General features: G+C 38.8%; 1 protein-coding gene across 10 annotated transcripts in view; it reads right to left on the minus strand.

Annotated features, from left to right (window-relative positions):
• The window catches only part of FBXL13 (F-box and leucine rich repeat protein 13), a 211,788-nt gene that overhangs the window by 25,570 nt on the left and 165,567 nt on the right, over positions 1–20,651 (minus strand). For 8 of the 10 annotated variants that reach the window (XR_011539373.1, XR_011539374.1, XR_011539375.1 and 5 more), the window contains one exon: positions 2,631–2,714. The exons of 1 other annotated variant lie outside the window; for it this stretch is intronic. Coding sequence is in view for 6 of the 9 variants with exons in the window: in XM_070617032.1 (XP_070473133.1) it covers positions 2,631–2,714 (84 nt within the window). In the remaining 3 variants the exon portion in view is untranslated. Of the gene's footprint in view, positions 1–2,630; positions 2,715–16,506; positions 17,229–20,651 lie in introns of those variants that run through there. One more of the 10 variants, XM_070617035.1, reaches the window with a different exon arrangement.

Genomic DNA, 20,651 nt, shown 5'->3' on the forward strand with positions numbered 1-20,651 from the left:
AAAGCAACCAGAGTAAATAATTAGATTTATTCCATTGGTTCTATGCAAACAACTTAAAAAGACAGAAGTTCCAATTTATCTGTATTGTAACATCCTGATCAAACCAATCCTTTTGCCAAAGTGACAGTCTGTTATTTAACTAAATTCATAAAATGCTCAAGGGCCAGGTTTCTTGAGAAATGCTCAGTTACGACTGTTGGTAACATCTCTCCCCAGATGCATGTGCCTTTCAAGACAACCAGATGACTTTAGTTTAACATGACTATTGAATGTCTCATGTTCTCAGAAAAGACTGAAGTTGGAGAAAGTAATTAAAACCAGATCCTAAAAAGTCAATGCATCTGAGGCTGCAGACACTCCATCTGCCATGTGCTGTGGTTTCCAGTAAAACACTAAAATGAGGTAATTTTTTGTTGTTATTATATTAATGATTCTTGCAAAACTGAAGCAGAGTAAAAATGTTTATCTTCTCATTTTTCTCATTAAATCATTATGTAGAATATGTTTCCAATGTCTTGTGCTAAAAAAAAGAATCTCCTACAGTTACCTTTTTTAAGTGACAAGAAACAGAATTCCCAAGAAATTGTGGATAATCTCAACATCTCCACTTAATCACCTTATTACTCCCTTCCCTTCTCTTTTGTAAATCCAGATAAGGAATTGTGAAATTGGCTTATGCGTCCGTTTCTCCTCCTCTGTCTCTTTTCTTTTGAGGTTTAATAATTGGGCTGGAGGAGGCAAGGAGGAGAAAGATTACCACATGCCCAGAAGTGCGAACCTTGGAACCTTAGGAAGGGGTAAAACTGGTTAAAAACTACACACACACACACACACACACACACACACTCTAAAAGCAGGTAGCTAAAAAAGCGGGATGATGAGAAAGAGAAATTTTTTGTGTGTGAACTTGAATAACACAGCAGATCTCGTGCAACTAATAAATAATTCTGTATCTCCATGCTCCTGTATTTCCCCTTTTTTAAAATTTTCTCTTTTAGATCACTGAAAATAAATATATACCAATTTTTTAAAGATTACTTTTTTTAAAGCTATGCCAAACTCAGCTGTGTGATCAGATAGTTAGCATATGGGTAAGTACTTTCATCTAAAACTTTCAGAGCACCTAAAAATAGTGTAGTTTGCAGGTTCCAAAGAGTGAAAATAAAAATGCCTGAACCCAAAGACTCAAAGAGAAATGGCAAAAAGCATTGGCTTCCCGATACTTTGGTAGGCACTCTCTCATCCTAAGGAACATTTTAAAAACTAAGAAGTGAGGCTATTAAGAGGCCATGTATCCCCATAATAGGTTTCAATACTTCTGGATGATTTGTAGTTATTGCTCAAATGTAATTGATCACCATATAAAAAAATGTAACCCAATATTATAAATGTTAATATTTAACTGTTTTTATTTTAATAACCTTTGTTGCTGAGAAGGTATAGGACTTGGGACCAGTCACTTAAGCCCTCTGGGTCTTAATTTCCTCGCCTATAAAAATAGGGAGTTGGTTTAGATGACTCTAAGATTCCCTCAGCTCCAGAACTCTAGGATTCTATGCTAAAGTCTAGAGCACCAGTTGATCAGACACCCTCTGTAGCTCACCAGTTTATATAATATTTTAACACTCTCCTGTTAGCCATGTCAGAACTCCTTTCAAAGTACAATTCAAATTCACAGAAGATGACCTAACTTCCATTTTGCTGTGCTCTGTGACTTCTCAGCCATTTCTTGGATTATCTTTCCACTTGTGGGATGAACCCTTATATCTCTGTAAGAGAGTTTCTTTTTTCAAAATTTTTTTCCAAGTTTAGCCCCAGGTTTTCATAAGTGGTTGAGGTCTTGAACTCTCAGGATACTTTTTATGGAGCTTCCAATGTGTTTAACAGTTTCCACATTCTTAGGTTAGTGGTTCCCTTTAAAAATGTTACCTTCCATGATTTACTAATAGGTAACCAGATTTCGCCCTAGTTTAATACGTGCACGACAGATGATTTTGGTTTTTCTTCTCTTAACAGCACATTGAGATGCTTACTGTTGTGATAAACGTTACTCTGTGGCTTGCTCACTCAGAACGGCTACTTTATGTACATCCCTCAAGACCAGGTCTAGGAAATTGACCTTTCTTACGAGTTCCTAAAGTACCAATTGAGCAGGTAACCACTTATCCTAACCAATTATTTATCTCATGCTTTCCATCCCGGTAAAGTATGCTACCCACTATGTTTGAGTAACTTAAGTTCCCAATTGTCAAGTACCTGGTATAATTTTTCAAACTTTCCCCAAGTGCATGGTTAGATTATATAACGTTTCTACCTACAGAACACTTATATGAGAAGACTTTGACCACAGTGCATTTCGTCATCCTCCAAGTAAAATGTCTCCCTATCCCTATTTATCCTATGAGTCTGACCTTGGGAAGGGAGGACACAGATGGGGAAAGGAGAAAACAAACCCTTTCAGTCGCCTTAGGCTGTGGAGGGTCAGGAGCTGATCTTGCCTCAACCGAGATCGCATATGTGTTGTTACATTTCCAATCCACTTCTTTTTTCTACTGTGACTTACAAAGTTTATTCAACTTGTGCTTAATTCTCAGTCTTAATTATTTAACAGAAAACCTTAATTATCTTACCTGAACTCCAAGATTGGTGATTTTATTGCACTCAGATAGAGAGAGTTCCCTTAATTTTTTATGTCTGGAAAGTGTGATCAAACCCTAAAAAATATTGAATATAAAGATCATTTTGTGATTATAATTTAGTATAGAAAGTACATTTTCAATAAGATAACAACCAGGTATGCAAACTAAAAAAATTTCCACTTCTGTCTCATATTTCTTTACACTTAACAAAACTTAAAATCACTTTGGTTAGGCAACATCATTAAATAAAATTTTCAGGTTGTCTCTAATGTTTTGCAAATAGTGTTACAGAATCTCAGAGCCAGAAAACTCTTTATCTTGCCACCTGTTTCCAGATAAATGTTATCTGAATCAATATAAACAAATCTTAAAGATTCCTAAACTTACAACTTTATTCTGAAGACACTTCATGTGGCTAATGACTCTATTAGTCAATAAATTCTTATTTATGCCTAAACCTAAAAATCTATAAATCTTTAGCTCATTTCATTATGTTTAATTGCTTGAAGAGAGAAGGAACATATTTTTGTATAAAGGCCTATAGACAGGTAATCATTCATCAATAGCCCACTTCTTTTTCAGTTTAAAAGCTTTGTTTCTTTTTAATAAAAAAGAGATTGCACATTTCAGCCCTTTAAATTTTATTTATTTATTTATTTATTTTGGTCAGGAAGATTGGTCCTGAGCTAACATCTGTTGCCCATCCTCCTCTTTTTGCTTGAGGAAGATTGTCCTTGAACTAACATCTGTGCCCATCTTCCTCTATTTTGCATGTGGGACGCTGCCACAGCATGGCCTGATGGGTGATGCCTAGGTCCTCGCCTGGAACCTGAACCGGCAAACCCCAGGCTACGGAAATGGAGTGCTCAAATTAACCACTACACCACCGGGCTGGCCTCCCTTTAAATTTTTTTATATGTGGTTTTCTGTCCCATTTCTCAGTACTTTTCCCCCTAAACTGGTATAACAGTCAGATAAGGAACTGACTCGTGTGCTTTATGGGTGTCACTCTCCTCCTTTGCATTCAGGATCACCTTACTTTTATAATTCCGTTAAGATCTGCTCCCTAGACTAGATGGACAAGAGCAGCTTCTTCTCATTCTGTGGTCCCCAAGCTGACTGGTAGGGAAAATTCCAGAAATGGTATATGGATTTGTCCTTTTTACATGTTATTTGCAGGACTGGTTTACATTTTATTGACCTTAAATATATTATTTGATCGTAATTGAAAATGAGTTATGCAAATATTATATCCTGTATTGGCCATTGATGCACCTTTTAGATCCTTTCATTTTTCAAAAAAAATCCAGATCAAGGAAAAAAGTGCTTGAAATTCTTCTTAATTGAAGCCACTGTTTAAACTGCAATTTCTAATTTCACTTAACGGTTCTGTATACCACTCAAAAATGAAATCACTCTGTTCGTTCCTTTAATTTTATTGCAAATGTGGATTCTTTGGCTGGGAACACATGTTTGCTGCCTTCTTGCTTCAAAACAAAGAATGACCGGACCCCATGGAGCCTCACATGTGGTCTGGGTTCCAGATGTGGATGCTATTTTATTCATGTTAGAGGAACTGGAGTTTAGATTTTCCCCCAACAGAAACCAAACTGTTTGAACAAATTAAGTAAAAGATGCAAGATTGGTCTCTTTGCCTTATACTTGATAGTAACTGAGTATGTTTTATTATCCTATGGGGAATTTGTCCTATGAAACTATCTCTGAAGTTTTGACTTCTTTCTTTTTAACTTTTATCTAGCCAAGTTAGAATTTTTTAAGATAAACTGGAAATAGAGTACACTTGCTAAGTATGACATTTAACAGGCTATAATCTCTTTACCACTTTATTCAAAATCACTAAAAATTAACATTAATTAACAGTGAAATAGAATGCCCTGTTTCATCACTATAATTATTCATTAAAATGTGTGGCCTCCAAATTGAATTAATTAACATCATTAGCCTTTAGGCAAATGCAAATTAAAACCACAATGAAATGACACTGCATATCTACTAGGATGACTATACTTAAAAAGACAGATGATAAAAAGTGTTGGTGAGGTTGTAAAGAAATTAGACCCCTCATTCACTGCTGATGAGAATGTGCGGTCACTTTGGAAAATAGTCTGCAGTTCTTGAAAGTTAAAAATAGAGTTACCAGAGGACCCAGCAATTCCGCTTCTAGCTATATACCCAAGAGAAATGAAAACGTATGTCAACACAAAAACATGTACTCATACGTTCCCAGCAGCATTATTTATAATAGAAAAAAGTGTAACGAGCCAAATGTCCATCAACTGGGGAAAGGATAAATAAAATGTGTTATATTCATACAATGGAATATTATTTGGCAATAAAAAAGTACTGATGCATACCACTATATAGCTGAACATTTAAAACATTGTGCTGAGTAAAAGAAGCTAGACCCCAGAGGCCACATACTGTGTGATTCTACTGATCTGAAAAGTCCAGGATAGGCAAACATCCAGAGACAGAAAGTCGATTAGTGGTTGCCTAGAGTTGGCTGGAGGGTGGGTGCAGGAGAGGGAGTGACTGCTTATGGGAAGTTTTCTTTTTTGAGTGATGAAAATGTTCTGGAATTAGAATGTGGTGATGGTTGCACAACTCCATCAATATGCTAAAAACCACGGAATTGGACACTTTGAATCGGTGAATTTTATAGTATGTGAATTATGTCTCAATAAAGATGTTTGTAAAAATTGGATTGATGTAATAATTGTATAACTAAATACAAATTAGAAATATTCTTACAGCATCCTTCAGTCCAACATGAATACAGAAATTGCTCAGATGGATGCCAATCTGTTAGCAAGGCAGGGAGCAGATGTCATCATATCCATGTGCTGGACAGGTTATCATAAGCCTTGCTACTGTAAGTAGGCACAACTTTGTAACTGAGCAGCAGCAAATCTATGGCAGCTGGAGGAGACGAGGCCTCCACTAAAAACTGCCTCATGCTGGTTATGGGAGGCCAGCTTCTCTGAACAAGTAAAATACGCTATTCCAGTCAACAGGATTCGTTTCTTAATGGCTTTTTGACTCATAAGCTTTTCAGATTAATGACCTAAAAAACATCAGAGCCAGCTGGGTAAAATGTTCTACTTGGCACCATGAGGTGCATAAATGCACCTAATTAGGGGGAGCTCTCTGAAACAAGTGATGGCTCCAAATTTTTAAAGACTTTGTTTATACCTTAAGAAAGTCTTAAATCTCAAGTGTGGGCAAAGTTCATTCGTTCTTAACTCCTCGTTCACTTGATGAATATTTATTTAGCGTGTATTGTATTGATCAGGCTGCGATAGAAACTGGGAGTATGAATGTCAGCGAAGTGCAGTGATTGCTCTCAAGGAGCCCACAGTCTAGCGTGGAAGACAGACGTGTACACTGGCTCATTTCAGCCCAGTGAAAGGTAAATACTGTGCACAGTGGTGGTACCAAAGAGGGATGAGGAGGCGGCCAGCTACCGTGGATTAGAGAGGACTGCATGGAGAAGAGTCCTGAGTGGGGAAGTGTAAATTGCCAAGAAAACTATAGAGGGAAGGGCATTCTAGGCAGAAAGAACAGAATGTGCAAAAGCATTAAGGTATGAAACAGTATGGCATGTGTAGCATGGCATGAATAGCTTTATAACGGATTTTTAAAAAATTATCTGAAGAGCTGGCCCAAGAATTTCTCTTAAAGAGGAAACTGTGGGGTTTTGTTTGGTTTTAATACCTTGTTAAGTACTTGGGATAAAAGTCCTTGGGTTGGCTGGTGCCAAGCTTTTGCTTCTGGGAGGAATGGAAAGAGGAGAGTGAGAAGCCAAGACAGAACTGGGGAGGAAAGAGGAACCAACCAGATGGGGTGCCTGGGCCTCAGTGGGACAAAGGGGAGGTGGATGCTTACTTTTCAGGGAAGTTGTAGCATCATGAAAATGTGAATCCTCCTTCATCTCCTTCAGAAGTTGGCCAGACTCATGAATGCTTTGCAGGAAAGGTTTTGGTTTTATTTTCCCGAACTGTAAGAAGGGGCTAAATTGTAATCAGGTGAGGCACAGAGAAAGGCAGCTGGTGCGGTAGCCTGGAGAAGTCACCAGGATTGCAAGAGGTAACTAAGATTAATATAGTAATAAGGAATATAAGTAAATATTAGAAGAATCGAGTAATGTATGGGAATACAAGACCCAGGAATTCACAAGAATCCTGGGGAGCACTTTGCTGCTTCATAAGCCATGAAATTGAGGGACCTGGATCTGAGGCGTGCAGAAGTCCCTAGAAATTGGTTTATGTTACAGCGGTGGTACCAGGTCCACTGAAGGGAGTGTCAAGACATTAGACTCTAAAGAAGCAGGCACCAAGTCACAAAAGCCTTGTCCATTATTCTAAGGAATTTGGACTTCATCCAATGTAACAGAGTTAAACTTTCCCTCTCTAGGGAACATAAGTGACCATAATGCAAAAAAGAACAAGGATGTGTGTCAAGAGAGATATAGGGACCACAGAGCAGGGAGTGACTGCTTCCAGTTGGAGGAAGAGGTGGCGGTCTTGAAGAGACTTTCACACAGGAAGGAAAAATTTGAATTAAGCCTTAAAGACTAAGATTTTCACAAGCGAAATAATAGGAACAGTGTTTCAGGCTGAGGAAACGGCGTGAACAAAGATTTCATTTGGAAAGTGTGAGTTGTTTGGGAAGTAGTTCAGCTCGGGGTCACTGGGAGTAGGGAGGGAACACTGAACACTGCCAGGAACAGATACATGTACACGAGACGTTTGGGAGCCAACCAATCCTTGAAAACTATTCTTTTTTTCCCCAAGTTTTACATCTGGAATTGTTTAGCTGATGTAGATAGACATCAGCAGTGAACTAGTTACCAAATGTTGGAATGGCTTGTACGTGTGTACTTACTCTATGGCTGACTCATACTATTCCAGGCTTCGAATAGCAGCAACATAAACATAAGAAATCCCTCCCCCAACTCTTTATTTTGAAAATATTCAAATCCACAGAAAGGTTCAAGGAATGGTACAATGGATATAAATTTCCCTTTACCTTAAACATTCTGTATGCATCTCCTTAGGAATAAGGACATTTTCCTAGGGAGCTATATGGTATTATGTGTATATAGTATTATAATACCTAAGATTAACAGTAATACCATACGATCTAATATAAAGTCAACATTCAAATTTGTTTTTTATCCAGGACCCAGTCAGAGTTCATGCATTGCAAATTTTCATGTCATGTCTCTTTAGCCTTTTTTTTTTTCAAATGTTGTCTTTTGAGACATAGACTTTTAAAGATCCCAGGCCAGCCATGACATAGGATGTCGCACATTCTCTATTTGATTGTTCCTATGGTTAGATTCTAGATAAACATTTTTTGCAAGAACACTACCTAGGTGCTGTTGCATCCCATTAGGGGGCACAAAGTCAGGTTGTCCCACTATTGGTGATGCCACTCAGTCACTTTTTATCTGTTAAATAATCTGTGGCGTGATTCTCTAAGACCACATGAATACTCTGTTTCCCAACAAGCTTTCAGTCAGTGTTTTCAGCATTACTTGGTTAACCTTGCCTAAATCCCAGTTATTTCACTGGGAGTTGCTAAATGGTGATTTTACTAATTCTCTCCTTCCTCCTGCATTTATTAGCTGATATTCATTTCAACCTTTTTTCTATCACCCTTTCCCTTTAAATCTGCTGAATATCTTGGAAGGTGCTTTGAAATAAACAAGATTATTTTAGACATACCAATTAACTATCACAATTAATTTTTTATATTGCCTATTAAAAATCTTTTAATTTTCCCAAATTCCTTTTGGGTACATTTTCAGAATAGAGTTACTGTTTTGATTGGTGTGATATGTTATTTGTTGGCATAAGATGACACATTGAGGAAAACAAAAACACCAATATTTTACCCCCTTATAAGACTGAACATTTGGTCACAGTTTAATAACAAGCAAACCATACTTTATATATGAAATTGAAGTGGATGAAACCTTGTTAAAAAGAGCTTAACATTCTGCAAGTAAGATTTATTCTTTACAAGTTGCACATGACTTTTCTTCTGAGACCTTGCACTTTCAGAAAAAGTCTGGAAAGATGGTCTAGGAATTATGGAATATTAACGTTAGAATAAAATATTATAATTTATCTGACAGCCACATTGTTACAAATCATCCTTCTTTATAGTGTGTTTCAGTCTGGAAACTGTCAACACTTTAATACAGGCACACAGAACACTCAATAAGCATAAATAAACCTTATAATCTGTCCTGCATATGTTTAAAGAAAGAGTTTCTTGAAAAAACTATATAAAATTACATAAAGATTGCATAGTTTGTGTAATTTTTAATTTGTTTTTCTTGAATAGTCTTTGTAAGCAGTACCTTGTAGGCTTTTAAGATTAACATTCTAAAACAAATCTCTCTTCTATAATTGTGAGATAAGCCATTGTAAAGGTATGGAGAAAATATGGAAATGACAAATGATTAATAACCACATTGTTATAAGGAGTTCATACAAATTGGCAGGAGTATTGAGACCCCAATATATAAATGAGTAAAGAATCTGAAGAGAAAGCTCACATAAGAAAAAATACAATTAAAGTGATAAGCAAATATAGGTGAAAATTATTAATATTACTAAAACTTTTTAATGCAAATTCAAATAAAAAAGTTTTAATTGCTATTTTGTTTAAATTAAAACAGCCAACATTGGTGAATGAGTGTAAGGTTACCACACTTATTTTATTGCTGATGGCAATAAAAATTGCTAGAACCATTGGGAGAGCAAGTGGACAAAACAAGTCCTGTTCAAAAGAAGGGGAAAACTGAGGGAGAAAAAGGTTTATCAAAAGTTTAGGGCAGAAACTCTGCAGGCCAAGAGAGGATGGAATGATATATCCAAAATATTAAAAGATTAAAAACCATCAGCCAAGAAGACTCTATCCTGCAAAGTTATCTTTCAAATATGAAGGAGAAATAAAGGCTTTCCTAGACAAACAAAAGCTGAGGGAGTTCATCACCACTAGTCTCACCTTATGAGAAATCTTAAAAAGAGCTCCCCTACCTGAAATAAAAAGGCAAAGGTTTACAAAGCTTTAAGCAAGGTGATAAATAGGCAGAATCAGAAAATTGCAATTTTATAACAGACTAGTAAACACCTAATTATGACATAAAGGCTAAAGGAAAAGAAAGCTTTAAAAATAACTATAACCACTCCAATTTGGTAACAAACTTGCAATACAGAAAAGGATAATTTCTGACAACAAAAAAATAGAAGGGGAAGAGGAAAAGGATGGAACCTGCATGGCAAATGGAGATGAGATGCTATCAGCAGAAGAAGCACTATCTCATCTATGAGATCTTTATACAAATCTCATGGTAACCACAACACAAAAATTCAGAGCAGAGTCACAAAACATAAAAAAAAGAGGAAAGTGAGAAACATCACAGAAACCACCAAACTGAAATGGCAGACAAAAACACAAGGAAAAAGAAACAAGGGAAAGATAGAACAACAAGAAAACAAGAGATAAGATGGCAGTATTAAGCCATCATATATCAATAATCACTCTAAATGTAAATAGATTGAATTCTCCAATCAAAAGACACAGAGCAGCTGGATGGATTAAAAAACAAGACCCAACAATATGCAGCCTCCGGGAAACACATTTCAGCTCTAAAGACAAACGTAGGCTCAGAGTGAAAGGATGGAAGATGATACTCCAAGAAAATGGCAAGCAAAAGAAAGCAGGTGTTGCCATACTTATATAAGACAAAGCAGACTTCAAGACAAAAAAGACAATGAGAGACAGAAGGGCAGTATATAATGATAAAAGGGACATTCCACCAAGAGGACATAACACTTATGAATATATATGCACCTAACACAGGAGCACCAAAGTATATAAAGCAACTATTAACAGACCCAAAAGGAGAATTTGATAGCAACACAATAATGGTAGAGTACCTCAACACCCCACTTACATCAATGGATAGATCATCCAGACAGACAGTCAACAAGGAAATAGTAGCCTTAAGTGAAACATTAGACCAGATGGACTTAATAGATATAGATATAGAACATTCCATCCAAAAGCAGCAGAATACACATTCTTCTCAAGTGCACATGGAATATTCTCAATTATAGACCATATGTGGGGAAACAAAACAAGTCTCAATAAATTTAAGAAGACTGAAATCATATCAAGCATCTTTTCTGACCACAATGGTATGAAACTACACATCAACTACAATAAGAAAGCTGGAAAAGTTGCAAATATGTGGAGACTAAACAACATGCTACTGAACATCTATTGGAATAAATGAAGAAATCAAAGGAGAAGTAAAAAAATATTTGGAGACAAATTAAAATGAAAATGCAACATACCAAAATCTATGAGATGCAGCAAAAGCAGTACTAAGAGGGAAGTTTATAGCAATATAGGCCTACTTCAAGAAACAGGAAAAAATCTTAAGTAAACAATCTGACACTACACATAACAGAACCAGAAAAAGAGCAAATGATGCCCAAAGTCAGTAGAAGGAAGGAAAGAACAAAAATCAGAGAGAAATAAATGCAATAGAGACTAAAAAGACAGATCGATAGAAAAGATCAATGAAATTAAGAGCTGGTTCTTTGAAAACATAAACAAAATTGACATCTCTTAGCCATACTCACTAAGAAAAAAAGAGAATGGCTCACATAAATAAAGTCAGAAATGAAAAGGAGAAATTACAATGGATATCACAGAAATAAGAAAAGATTATAAGAGAATACTATGAAAATCTACATGCCAACAAATTGGATAATCTAGAAAAAATGGATACATCCTTAGAAACATACAACTTCCCAAAACTGAAGCAAGAAGAAATAGAGAATCTGAATACACCAATCAACAGTAAAGAGATTGAAACAATGACCAAAAACCTTCCAGAAAACAGAAGTCTAGAACCAGATGGCTTCTCTGGAGAATTCTACCAAATATTCAAAGATTTAACCTTGTCAAACTCTTCCCAAAAAACTGAAGAGGACAGGATGCTTCCTCACTCATTTTATGAGGCCAACATTACCCTGATACCAAAACCAGAGAAGGAAAACACAAAGAAGGAAAATTACAGGCCAATATCACTGATGAACACAGATGCAAAAATCCTCAACAAAATATTAGTAAATCAAATACAACAATACATTAAAAGGATTATACAACTACACCACAATCAAGTGGGATTTATTCCCGGGATGCAGAGATGGTTCAAAATCTGCAAATCAATGTGATACACCACATTAACAAAATGAAGAATAAAAATCACATGATGATCTCAATAGACACAGAGAAAACGTTTGACAAGATTCAACACCCGTTTCTGATAAAAACGCTCAATAAAATGGGTATAGAAGGAACGTACCTCAACATAATAAAGGCCATGTGTGACAAACCCACAGCTACTCTTGCCACTCTCGTTAAACATACTATTGAAAGCCTAGCCAGAGCAATTAGGCAAGAAAAAGAAATAAAAGACATCCAAATTGAAAAGGAAGAAGTAAAACTGCCACTATTTGCAGATGACATGATTTTATATATAGGAAAGCCTAAAGAATCCACCAAAAAGCTATTAGAAATAATTACTAATACAGCAAAGTTGCAGGGTGCAAAATCAACATAGAAAAATCAGTTGCACAGCAAAGGAAATCGTCAACAAAACAAAAAGACAGCCTACCAATGGGGAGAAGATATTTGCAAATCATTTATCTGATAAGGGGTTAATATCCAAAATATATAAAGAACTCATACAATTCAACAACAACAAAAAAACAAATGACCCAATTAAAAAATGGGCACAGGATCTGAATAGACATTTTTCCAAAGAAGATATACAGATGGCCAACAGGCACATAAAAAGATATTCAACATCACTAATTATTAGGCAAATGCAAATCAAAACTACAATGAGATATCACCTCACGCCTGTCAGAATGGCTATTATCAAAAAGACAAGAAATAACAAGTGTTGGAGAGGATGTAGAGTAAGGGGAACCCTCATACACTGCTGGTGGGAAGTTAAACTGGTGCAGTCACTCTGGAAAACAGTACGGAAATTCCTCAAAAAATTAAGAATAGAACTACCATATTATCCAGCTATTCCACTTCTGGATGTGTATCCAAAGAACATGAAAACACTAAGTCAAAAAGATATTTGCACCCTTATGTTCATTGCCGCATTATTCACAACAGCCAAGACTTGGAAACAACCTAAGTGCCCATCAATGGGTGATGGATAAAGAAGATGTGGTGGATATATACATACAAGAGAATACTACTCAGCCATAAGAAAGATGAAATCTTGCCATTTGTGACAACATGGCTGGACCCTGAGGGTCTTATGCTAAGCAAAATAAGTCAGATGGAGAAAGACAATTACTGTGCTATTTCACTCAAATGTGGAAGATAAATAAACAAACAAACACATAGATATGTAGAACAGATTAGTGGCTACCAGAGAGGAAGTGGGTGGGAGGAGGGCGAAAAGGGTAAAGGGGGCACGTGTACAGTAACGAATGGCAGCCAGACTTGTGCTGGTGAAAACGCTGCAGTCTATACAGAAGTCGAAATCTAATGATGTACACCTGAAATTTAGACAATGTTAAAAGCCAATGTTCCCTCAATAAAAAAATAATAATTAAAAAAATATATCACCAAAATAAGTTGAGAAATGCAAAAAAAAAAAGTTTATGGCAGTTTGCTCATCTTAGTCCTGTTTTTATGCTTACACCTAGATTTGCTGCCTTAAATATAGTAGGAACAGGATAACTGTATCAAAAGAAAGAATGAATAAATGAATGAAATTTCTCAATGTTTGTGAAAAATAATTTAGAATAACTTGGAAGAAAACTAATACACGAATCCTTACTAAGTCTTTTTGCATATCAGCAAAGAATTATATAAAATATTAACACCTTGCTTTAATTCTTTTACACAGACCCACGGCAGTTATGGGCAGTTTCCTGTCTGTTCCGGACAAACTATAATAGCCCAAAAGCACACGTATTCAAGCAAAATATTAAGCTGTGAATGCTATGTACAAGTATATACAGAGATGAACAATTTTCTTTTACAAAAGTTGATAGGTCCTTCTCTCTTCATATTACTTGGTCCATCTGTGAGGTCTGACCTTGCTGACAGTCCCCTGCGTTTTGAAAGACCACTTCCTTAGGTCCCCATGACATGACTCGACTCTTTCCTCATCTACTTCTCTGGATGTTCATTTTCAGTTTCCCTTGTGGGTTTATCTTCCAAATCCGCCCAGTAAGTACTGGTGTTCCCTGAAGCCTTGAACTTGACATTTTTCTCCTTCTCTCTCTCACCCATGGTTTCAACCACTTCACCCATCTCTTCATCTAGTCCAGATCTCTCTCCTGAGCTCCAGATCTTATTTACTAATAGATAATTAGACACCCGAATGTGCCATAAGCACTCAAACTCAGCGCTGTTACGTTCAGAGGACCGGTATTCAAACTGGAAACCACAAAGTTTTGTTTGTTTGTTTGTTTTTGAGGAAGATTAGCCCTGAGCTAACATCTGCTGCCAATCCTCTTCTTTTTTCTGAGGGAGGCTGGCCCTGAGCTAACATCGCGCCCATCTTCCTCTACTTTCTATATGGGATGCCTACCACAGCATGGCGTGCCATGCTGTGCCATGTCTGCACCCGGGATCCGAACCGGCGAACCCCGGGCCACCGAGAAGCGGAACGTGCAGAAACCACAAAGTTTTAATGGGTTCTTCCTACTCTCTCCCACTAGCTCCAAGAAGGAACCTGGTTGAAGGTGAATGGCTCATGATGGACTTTTCTTTGATTTAAGTACATTGCTCCTTCCTCTGCATTTTACAACTTTTATGATCCTTTTTATAGGGCCTAGATTTCCTTGTCTGGGAAATCTATAAACATAACCTATACAACTTAAGATATTTGATATTTGAATACAAGATATTAGAAAACACATTCTATGAAATAAAATGGAATGGGGTGCCCAGGAGTCTAAGATGACTGAGAACTCTGATGTAATTATGGGGGGTTTAAATCATAGAAAATCTAAAAAGAACAAAAGGTCCCTGACAGTCAGTAAACATAAGAAGCCTTCTTTCTTGCTGCTTTTTTGGAAGATAAAATGGGATGTAAGTCGTTGCGACAGAGGGGATAGAATTGGGGTGGGGGGGGCGGTGTTGAAAATACTTATGTAAATTTTCCACTTTCAATAATGCTTGAGTTGGAATATACCTAATATCTATGATTTTTTGCCAGACATACTGAGGAACAAAACAAAACAAAAATGAAAATTTCAAAAGTCAAATAGGCATCTATCTTCTTTTTGTCACCTAGGACCAAAGGGGCCCATAGTGTAGACAGATATGTCCTGGTACCAGAATTAAATATGTCTAAAACGGAATTCGGCATCTCGTCTCCAAGTCCTAACCCCTCTCTCAGGTTGTTTCCTGGGTAATGGTACCACTGTGTCCTCGACTGACCAAATACAAACATGGGTGTTCGCTATGTCTCCTTCTCTCCCGGTATCCAGCCAGTCAGTCACTAAGCCCCACCTACACTGCTTCCAAATGTCCCTTCTGCCACCACTATCAAAACCTTACTATTTTTAGGTGTCATTGCAATAGCTCAGCCTCTCTTCAATGCATCTTTCTTAGTGTTATGTTTCTGTACACAAATCTGTATGAATCATCTACTCAGGGTTCTTCAGTGGCGCCTCATGCATGTAGCATCTAGTCTGAAGGCCTTTCACATTCTGCCCTCCCCCTCTCCCTCCAGCCTCATCTCCTGCCACATGCCCTATCTTCTCAGGCCATGCTCTGACAGTACCAAGTCACCTGTGGATCCCCCGACACAGAACCTTCTTTCACGTCTCCACACCTTCACACCTGCTTCTTCCTTCACTGAGAACGTCCTTCTCCCCTGTACCTCACACGCAAACACCACCTGAAGCTTTCCGCTGCCCTCAGAGCCGAGAAGCCTCCGCTGACTCCTCCACAGAGATGTCGGCACTCAGTTTCCAATGCATCCACGCTGCCAAGATGCAGTGCACATCTCTCCATCACAGCAAACGTACCGCGTTATGTCACAAGTCGAATAAATCAGTGCTGAGCTGTATTGAGTGCTTACCATGGGCCAGGCACTAGGGCAAGCAGTTTTCAGTCATTATCTTATTTAATCCTCGCTGTTTTAAAGAGAGGGAAATGAAGGCACAGAGAGGTTAAGTAACTTATCCAAGGTCTCATAATGTGGTGGCACTAGCCTGGATGCGAACCCACACTCTGAATTCATGCTTTTAGTAACTTTGAACCCCGTGGTGTTGTCACTGTTGTTGTTTCGCCACCAGACTGTACCTGGAGACCAGGACTGTGTCTGTATATTCAGTACTGCCACAACCTGGCATAGTGTTTGACACATAGTTAACGATGAATAAATATTTGGGGATGAACGAGTAGCCTATTTATAAAATCTATCTGTTTTTATGGACCCAATTCTCTCTTATCTTGCTGGCACACTCAGAATTCTGGGATGGAATCTCTTTTTCTTTGTGGTAAGTCAGTGTTTACATTTGGTATTTTCTTTCTGAAAGATTTGCTCCGTTTGGTGCTGTCTACCACATTCTTTTAGGAGCAAAGAACAAAAGTTACACTTGGAACTATTCTTATCTCAATTAACACATCCATTTTCTAAAATCACTGATAACATTATCTCGTACAGTGTCCTTGAAAATGTATCTTACCCTCACAAGTGAGCTTCCCTTTTATACTCTGGTTAGCAATTACCATTTTATAAAAACAATTTACCTTTGGTTCTCAATTATTTTTGTTTATTTCTACTTACTTAATTGTCAGTATGAATTCTGTAATCATTTCCTTTTTAAACTGTGTCAACCTCTCTGACTAATTTACCAAGCTACAAATCTAAGGGGAGCCGGCTTCGGTCAACACAGCAGCAGGTCCTCCCAGTGTTTACGGAGGGATGGTGAGTCAGCAACTCTGTTACCTGGAGAGAGAGCAGCTTGCCTCCTACCTGATGGAGCCTGAGAGGAGAGTCATGCTGCCAAAGATTCTCCTGGAGGGAAGTGACAAGCTCAATTCGGTCACTTCTTTTTGCACTGGTTTTAGTAGGAATTTCTTCTGCAAACAGGAGATAATTGACTATAACCTCTATGAGGAAAACCACTATCACTAGGCATGGGACCAGCAGATTCTTATAAGGCCACCGGCTGGGCAGAAGGGCCTGGAGGGGCCCAAGGAGAGGTCCAGCTCCTCGTGAAAAACTACAAAAGGGCAGACTTTTCGTGATGTGCTTTTTGAAAATCCAAGGCAGATCTGTTTGTCTCTGAGTTGCCCTGTTTTCTTTTCACTCCCATTCCTTCTGCTTCTTGAATCCCAAGTGGTTTCCTGCTTCAGAGGTTTTGCTTCACCGAAGCTCAGGCTTTATTCATGTGTGTGTTCCATGCAGATGGGTGGTCTCTTGAAAGAGTATCATCAGATTAAGACGTGCAGCTGTAGACGCTCCCACTCCAGCTCAGAGCATAGCTGAGAAAATGTGGGATTTAAGAAGGCTTAAGTGTTTGGCTGAAAAGAGGGAAATGGTAGCAGGCCATTCAGTCACTCACTCACTGACTCAGCGATCAAATATCTTAATGCCTTTTATGTCTGTTGGCATTATGCGAGGCCTCCCAAAGATGGGATGACCCAGCCTCTGCCCGCAAGAAGCTTACATTAAGATAAAAACAACCACAAACAAGCACATAGAGACAGAGATGGGAGTGGTGGTTACCAGAGGGACGGGCGGAGGGAGGAGGGCAAAATGGGGGATTACGCACATGTGTGTGGGGGTGGATTGTAAGTGAGCTTTGGGTGGTGAGCATGATGTAATCCACACAGAAATCAAAATGTAATGATTTACACCTGAGATTAATATAACGCTATAAACCAATGTTACCGTGATTAAAAAAAAAAGCTTCCATTGCTGTCAGGAGACAGGCATGGAACAAATATTAAGATACAATGAGATGATTGCTTTAGTGGACGCAGTATAACGACAGGGAGATCCTAAGCCTGCCCAGGAACTGCAGGAGAGCTTAATAGAGCTGAAACCTGAGGGTAAGCAAGGATCTACTAGGTGGACAAGGGGAGAGGGTGTCTCAGACAGAGGGAATAACTTGCAGAGATGGGAAGGCAAGGAGAGCCTGACAGGTTTGAGGAGCTCCAGCAGAGTCAGCTCCATGTGTCTGAAGCCAAAGCTGACAGGTGGGAGTCAGCTGGAAGCGAGGCTGTAGAGGTGGGCAGGGGCCACCCCAGGTAGAGCCTGGTCCTCCACGCTAGGTTGTTTAGGCTTTATGCTGTAAGCAATGTGGAGCTCCTGAAGGAGTTTGAGCAAGGAAGCGAGGGGCTCAGACCCGCATGCTGGAAAAGCACACTGCAGCAAAGTGGAGAACAGATTTGAGGACAGTGACACTTAAGGCTGGAGAGGTTGGGAAGGAGAAATAGTGCTGGAACCGAGACAGTGACAGAGGGGAAGGGAAGGAGGCAGCGGGGCATTTATAAGAGATGTTTAGACTACACCAGTGATTAAGTCCTCACATTGGCTTCTTTCTACTTTAGTATATTATTTAGTCATGGATTATTATTATTATTTTTTTGGCTAGAAATATCTGAAATTAAGTGAACCTATAACATACACAGTTAAAATTAACATGGAAACCACATGCCAATATTCAATTAGGATTTTATTGCAGTTCAATTTGAAAATAATTTGTGTGCTACCCATAATTTAAGAACCATTATTCTGTGAGGCCATCTAAATCGATAACACCCCCCCTAAGAAACTATGCTGTAACGTGGCACAGATAAGATCCAGTACATTAAGATCCAAAGAACGCTTACCTATTTAGAAAAACACCTCGGAACATTGTCACCATGTGATTTATGTTTTCTTAAAGAAACAATGCATCGATAAAATAAAACCCATTGACATTGCCTTGAAATAATCCAGATTGAGAAATGTGATTTTCTGATCATTATGGACAGCATGATCAATGTTTATTATAGATAAAACTGTATCAAAAATATCTTAAAAGGCACTATTAGTTTATGTCAAGATGCTTGAGCTATCGTCATGATCGTCTTTGGTTACTTGCTCAGCATCTACCTAGCCAGGCACACGAAGAATGGAAGGAGGAGCGTCCCAGGCAGAAGGGACAGCACGCATAAAGGTCCTGAGGTAGGAAAGAATCTGGCTTACTTGAGGAGCTAAAAGAAGGCAGTGGGGCTGGAGGAGAGGGAATGAGGGGAGCAGGGGCATGAGATGATCTCAGAGGGGTCGGCAAGGGTCTATGCAATGACTGTTAGTCTTTCCCTGATTTTATCTCTCTGTTTTATTAGACATTGTTTGTTATTCCCTCAACACCCCTCACATGACTACACTCACCTGGTTCTCTTACAACCTTTGTCACCTTCTTTCCTTAGTCTCCTTCGTGGAGTCGTCTCCCCACTCCTTAAATGTTGATGTTGTGTTGTGTTCCTCCTGAGTGCACGTTTCTTCTCACGCCCCATGCTGTCTCTGAGAATCAAGGCCACATTCACTCCTCCATGCTACTGACTCCCACATCTGAATCTCCCTTCAGGATCTCTCCCGCTTTGGCCTTAGGATGCACAGACTCTAACTGTCTGACAAAACTGAAGTCACCTTTCCCTTAACACCTGTTCCTTTTCTTACCTTACCCATCTTTTTTGAGGTAGGACCTCCATCCACCCAAAGCCAGATCTTTGGAAGCACTCTTATCCTCCCACCCCTACCCCAGCTCCTCATCTTCCACACCTAATCCATCACCAAGTTCTTTCAGTTTCAACTCCTAAATATACCTGAATATGTTCTTTCCACAATAGCATCCGACCTACTTCAAGAACGCCTCCTCTCTTCCTTTACCAAAATGCCTCCCACTGGTCTCTCTGCCTCCAGTCTTTCTCCCCTCCAATCTACCCATCAGAGAACAATCCAAATTATCTAAAAATGGGAGGCTGACCATGACTGTGACTCCCCTGCTAAGCGCTGCTTTGTCATCCATTGGTTCCAGTCCAAGCTCCTTGACATAGCATAAAAGCCCCCGGCGACATCCACTTTTTATAGTATATTCTAGTAGTCCTAGGCCACATGACGATCCTTGAACAAGCAGACATTGGCACACTTCTCTGTTGGGTGGGCTGAGCTGAGAGGTCCTTTCCTCTGCTTCCTTGATCATTATACCTGCCACACCATATTTAAATCGCCCACACTCACCCTTCCAAACTGGGCTGCAGAGAACAGGTCATATTCACATCTGCCAACCCTAGAGCTCCACGTTTGTTCCTTCACTCAGTGAGTATTTAGCAAGTGTCCACCACCCCCCAGGGTTCTGCAAAAATGGCAGTGAACAAAATAAAGTCCTCATGGATCTCATATTCCAGTGAGGGGACTCTGGGAGATTGCCTCCATAATAGGCACTCGAGATCTAGTCGTCATAACGAAAAATTTTGAAAATCAGGCAAATGAAAGAGTCTTCTTAAACCACTGTCTAAGCACAGCATTGGGAACATCGCTCTGACTCATTTTTCTTTAAATGACAAATATGGCAGTGACTAATGCAACGAGAGCAGCAGACTGGCCGCTCTGACTGTGGATCCTGTGGTCCTTAGTAAATGACCATCCTCCTAACTGGTGGAAAACATCTTCCCTTATACATGGAGACTTAACCTCATATTCAAACAATCCTCTGGGGCAGGGAGCGAATGAGTAACATCCCATTTAATTAGATGTTAGGGAAAAGCTGCAGATTAAAGATTTTTAAATACATCTTAAGATACCTTCACATTCGTAAGCTATTTCCCTCACTTACAAACCCTGTCTTTTTTATATTAGAAGAGGAAAATTGACGTATTCCCTCTTTTCCTAAAATGTGCCTGTTAGATAACTTCTTA

Source organism: Equus przewalskii, chromosome 4, assembly GCF_037783145.1.
Source record: "Equus przewalskii isolate Varuska chromosome 4, EquPr2, whole genome shotgun sequence".
NCBI lineage: Eukaryota > Metazoa > Chordata > Mammalia > Perissodactyla > Equidae > Equus > Equus przewalskii.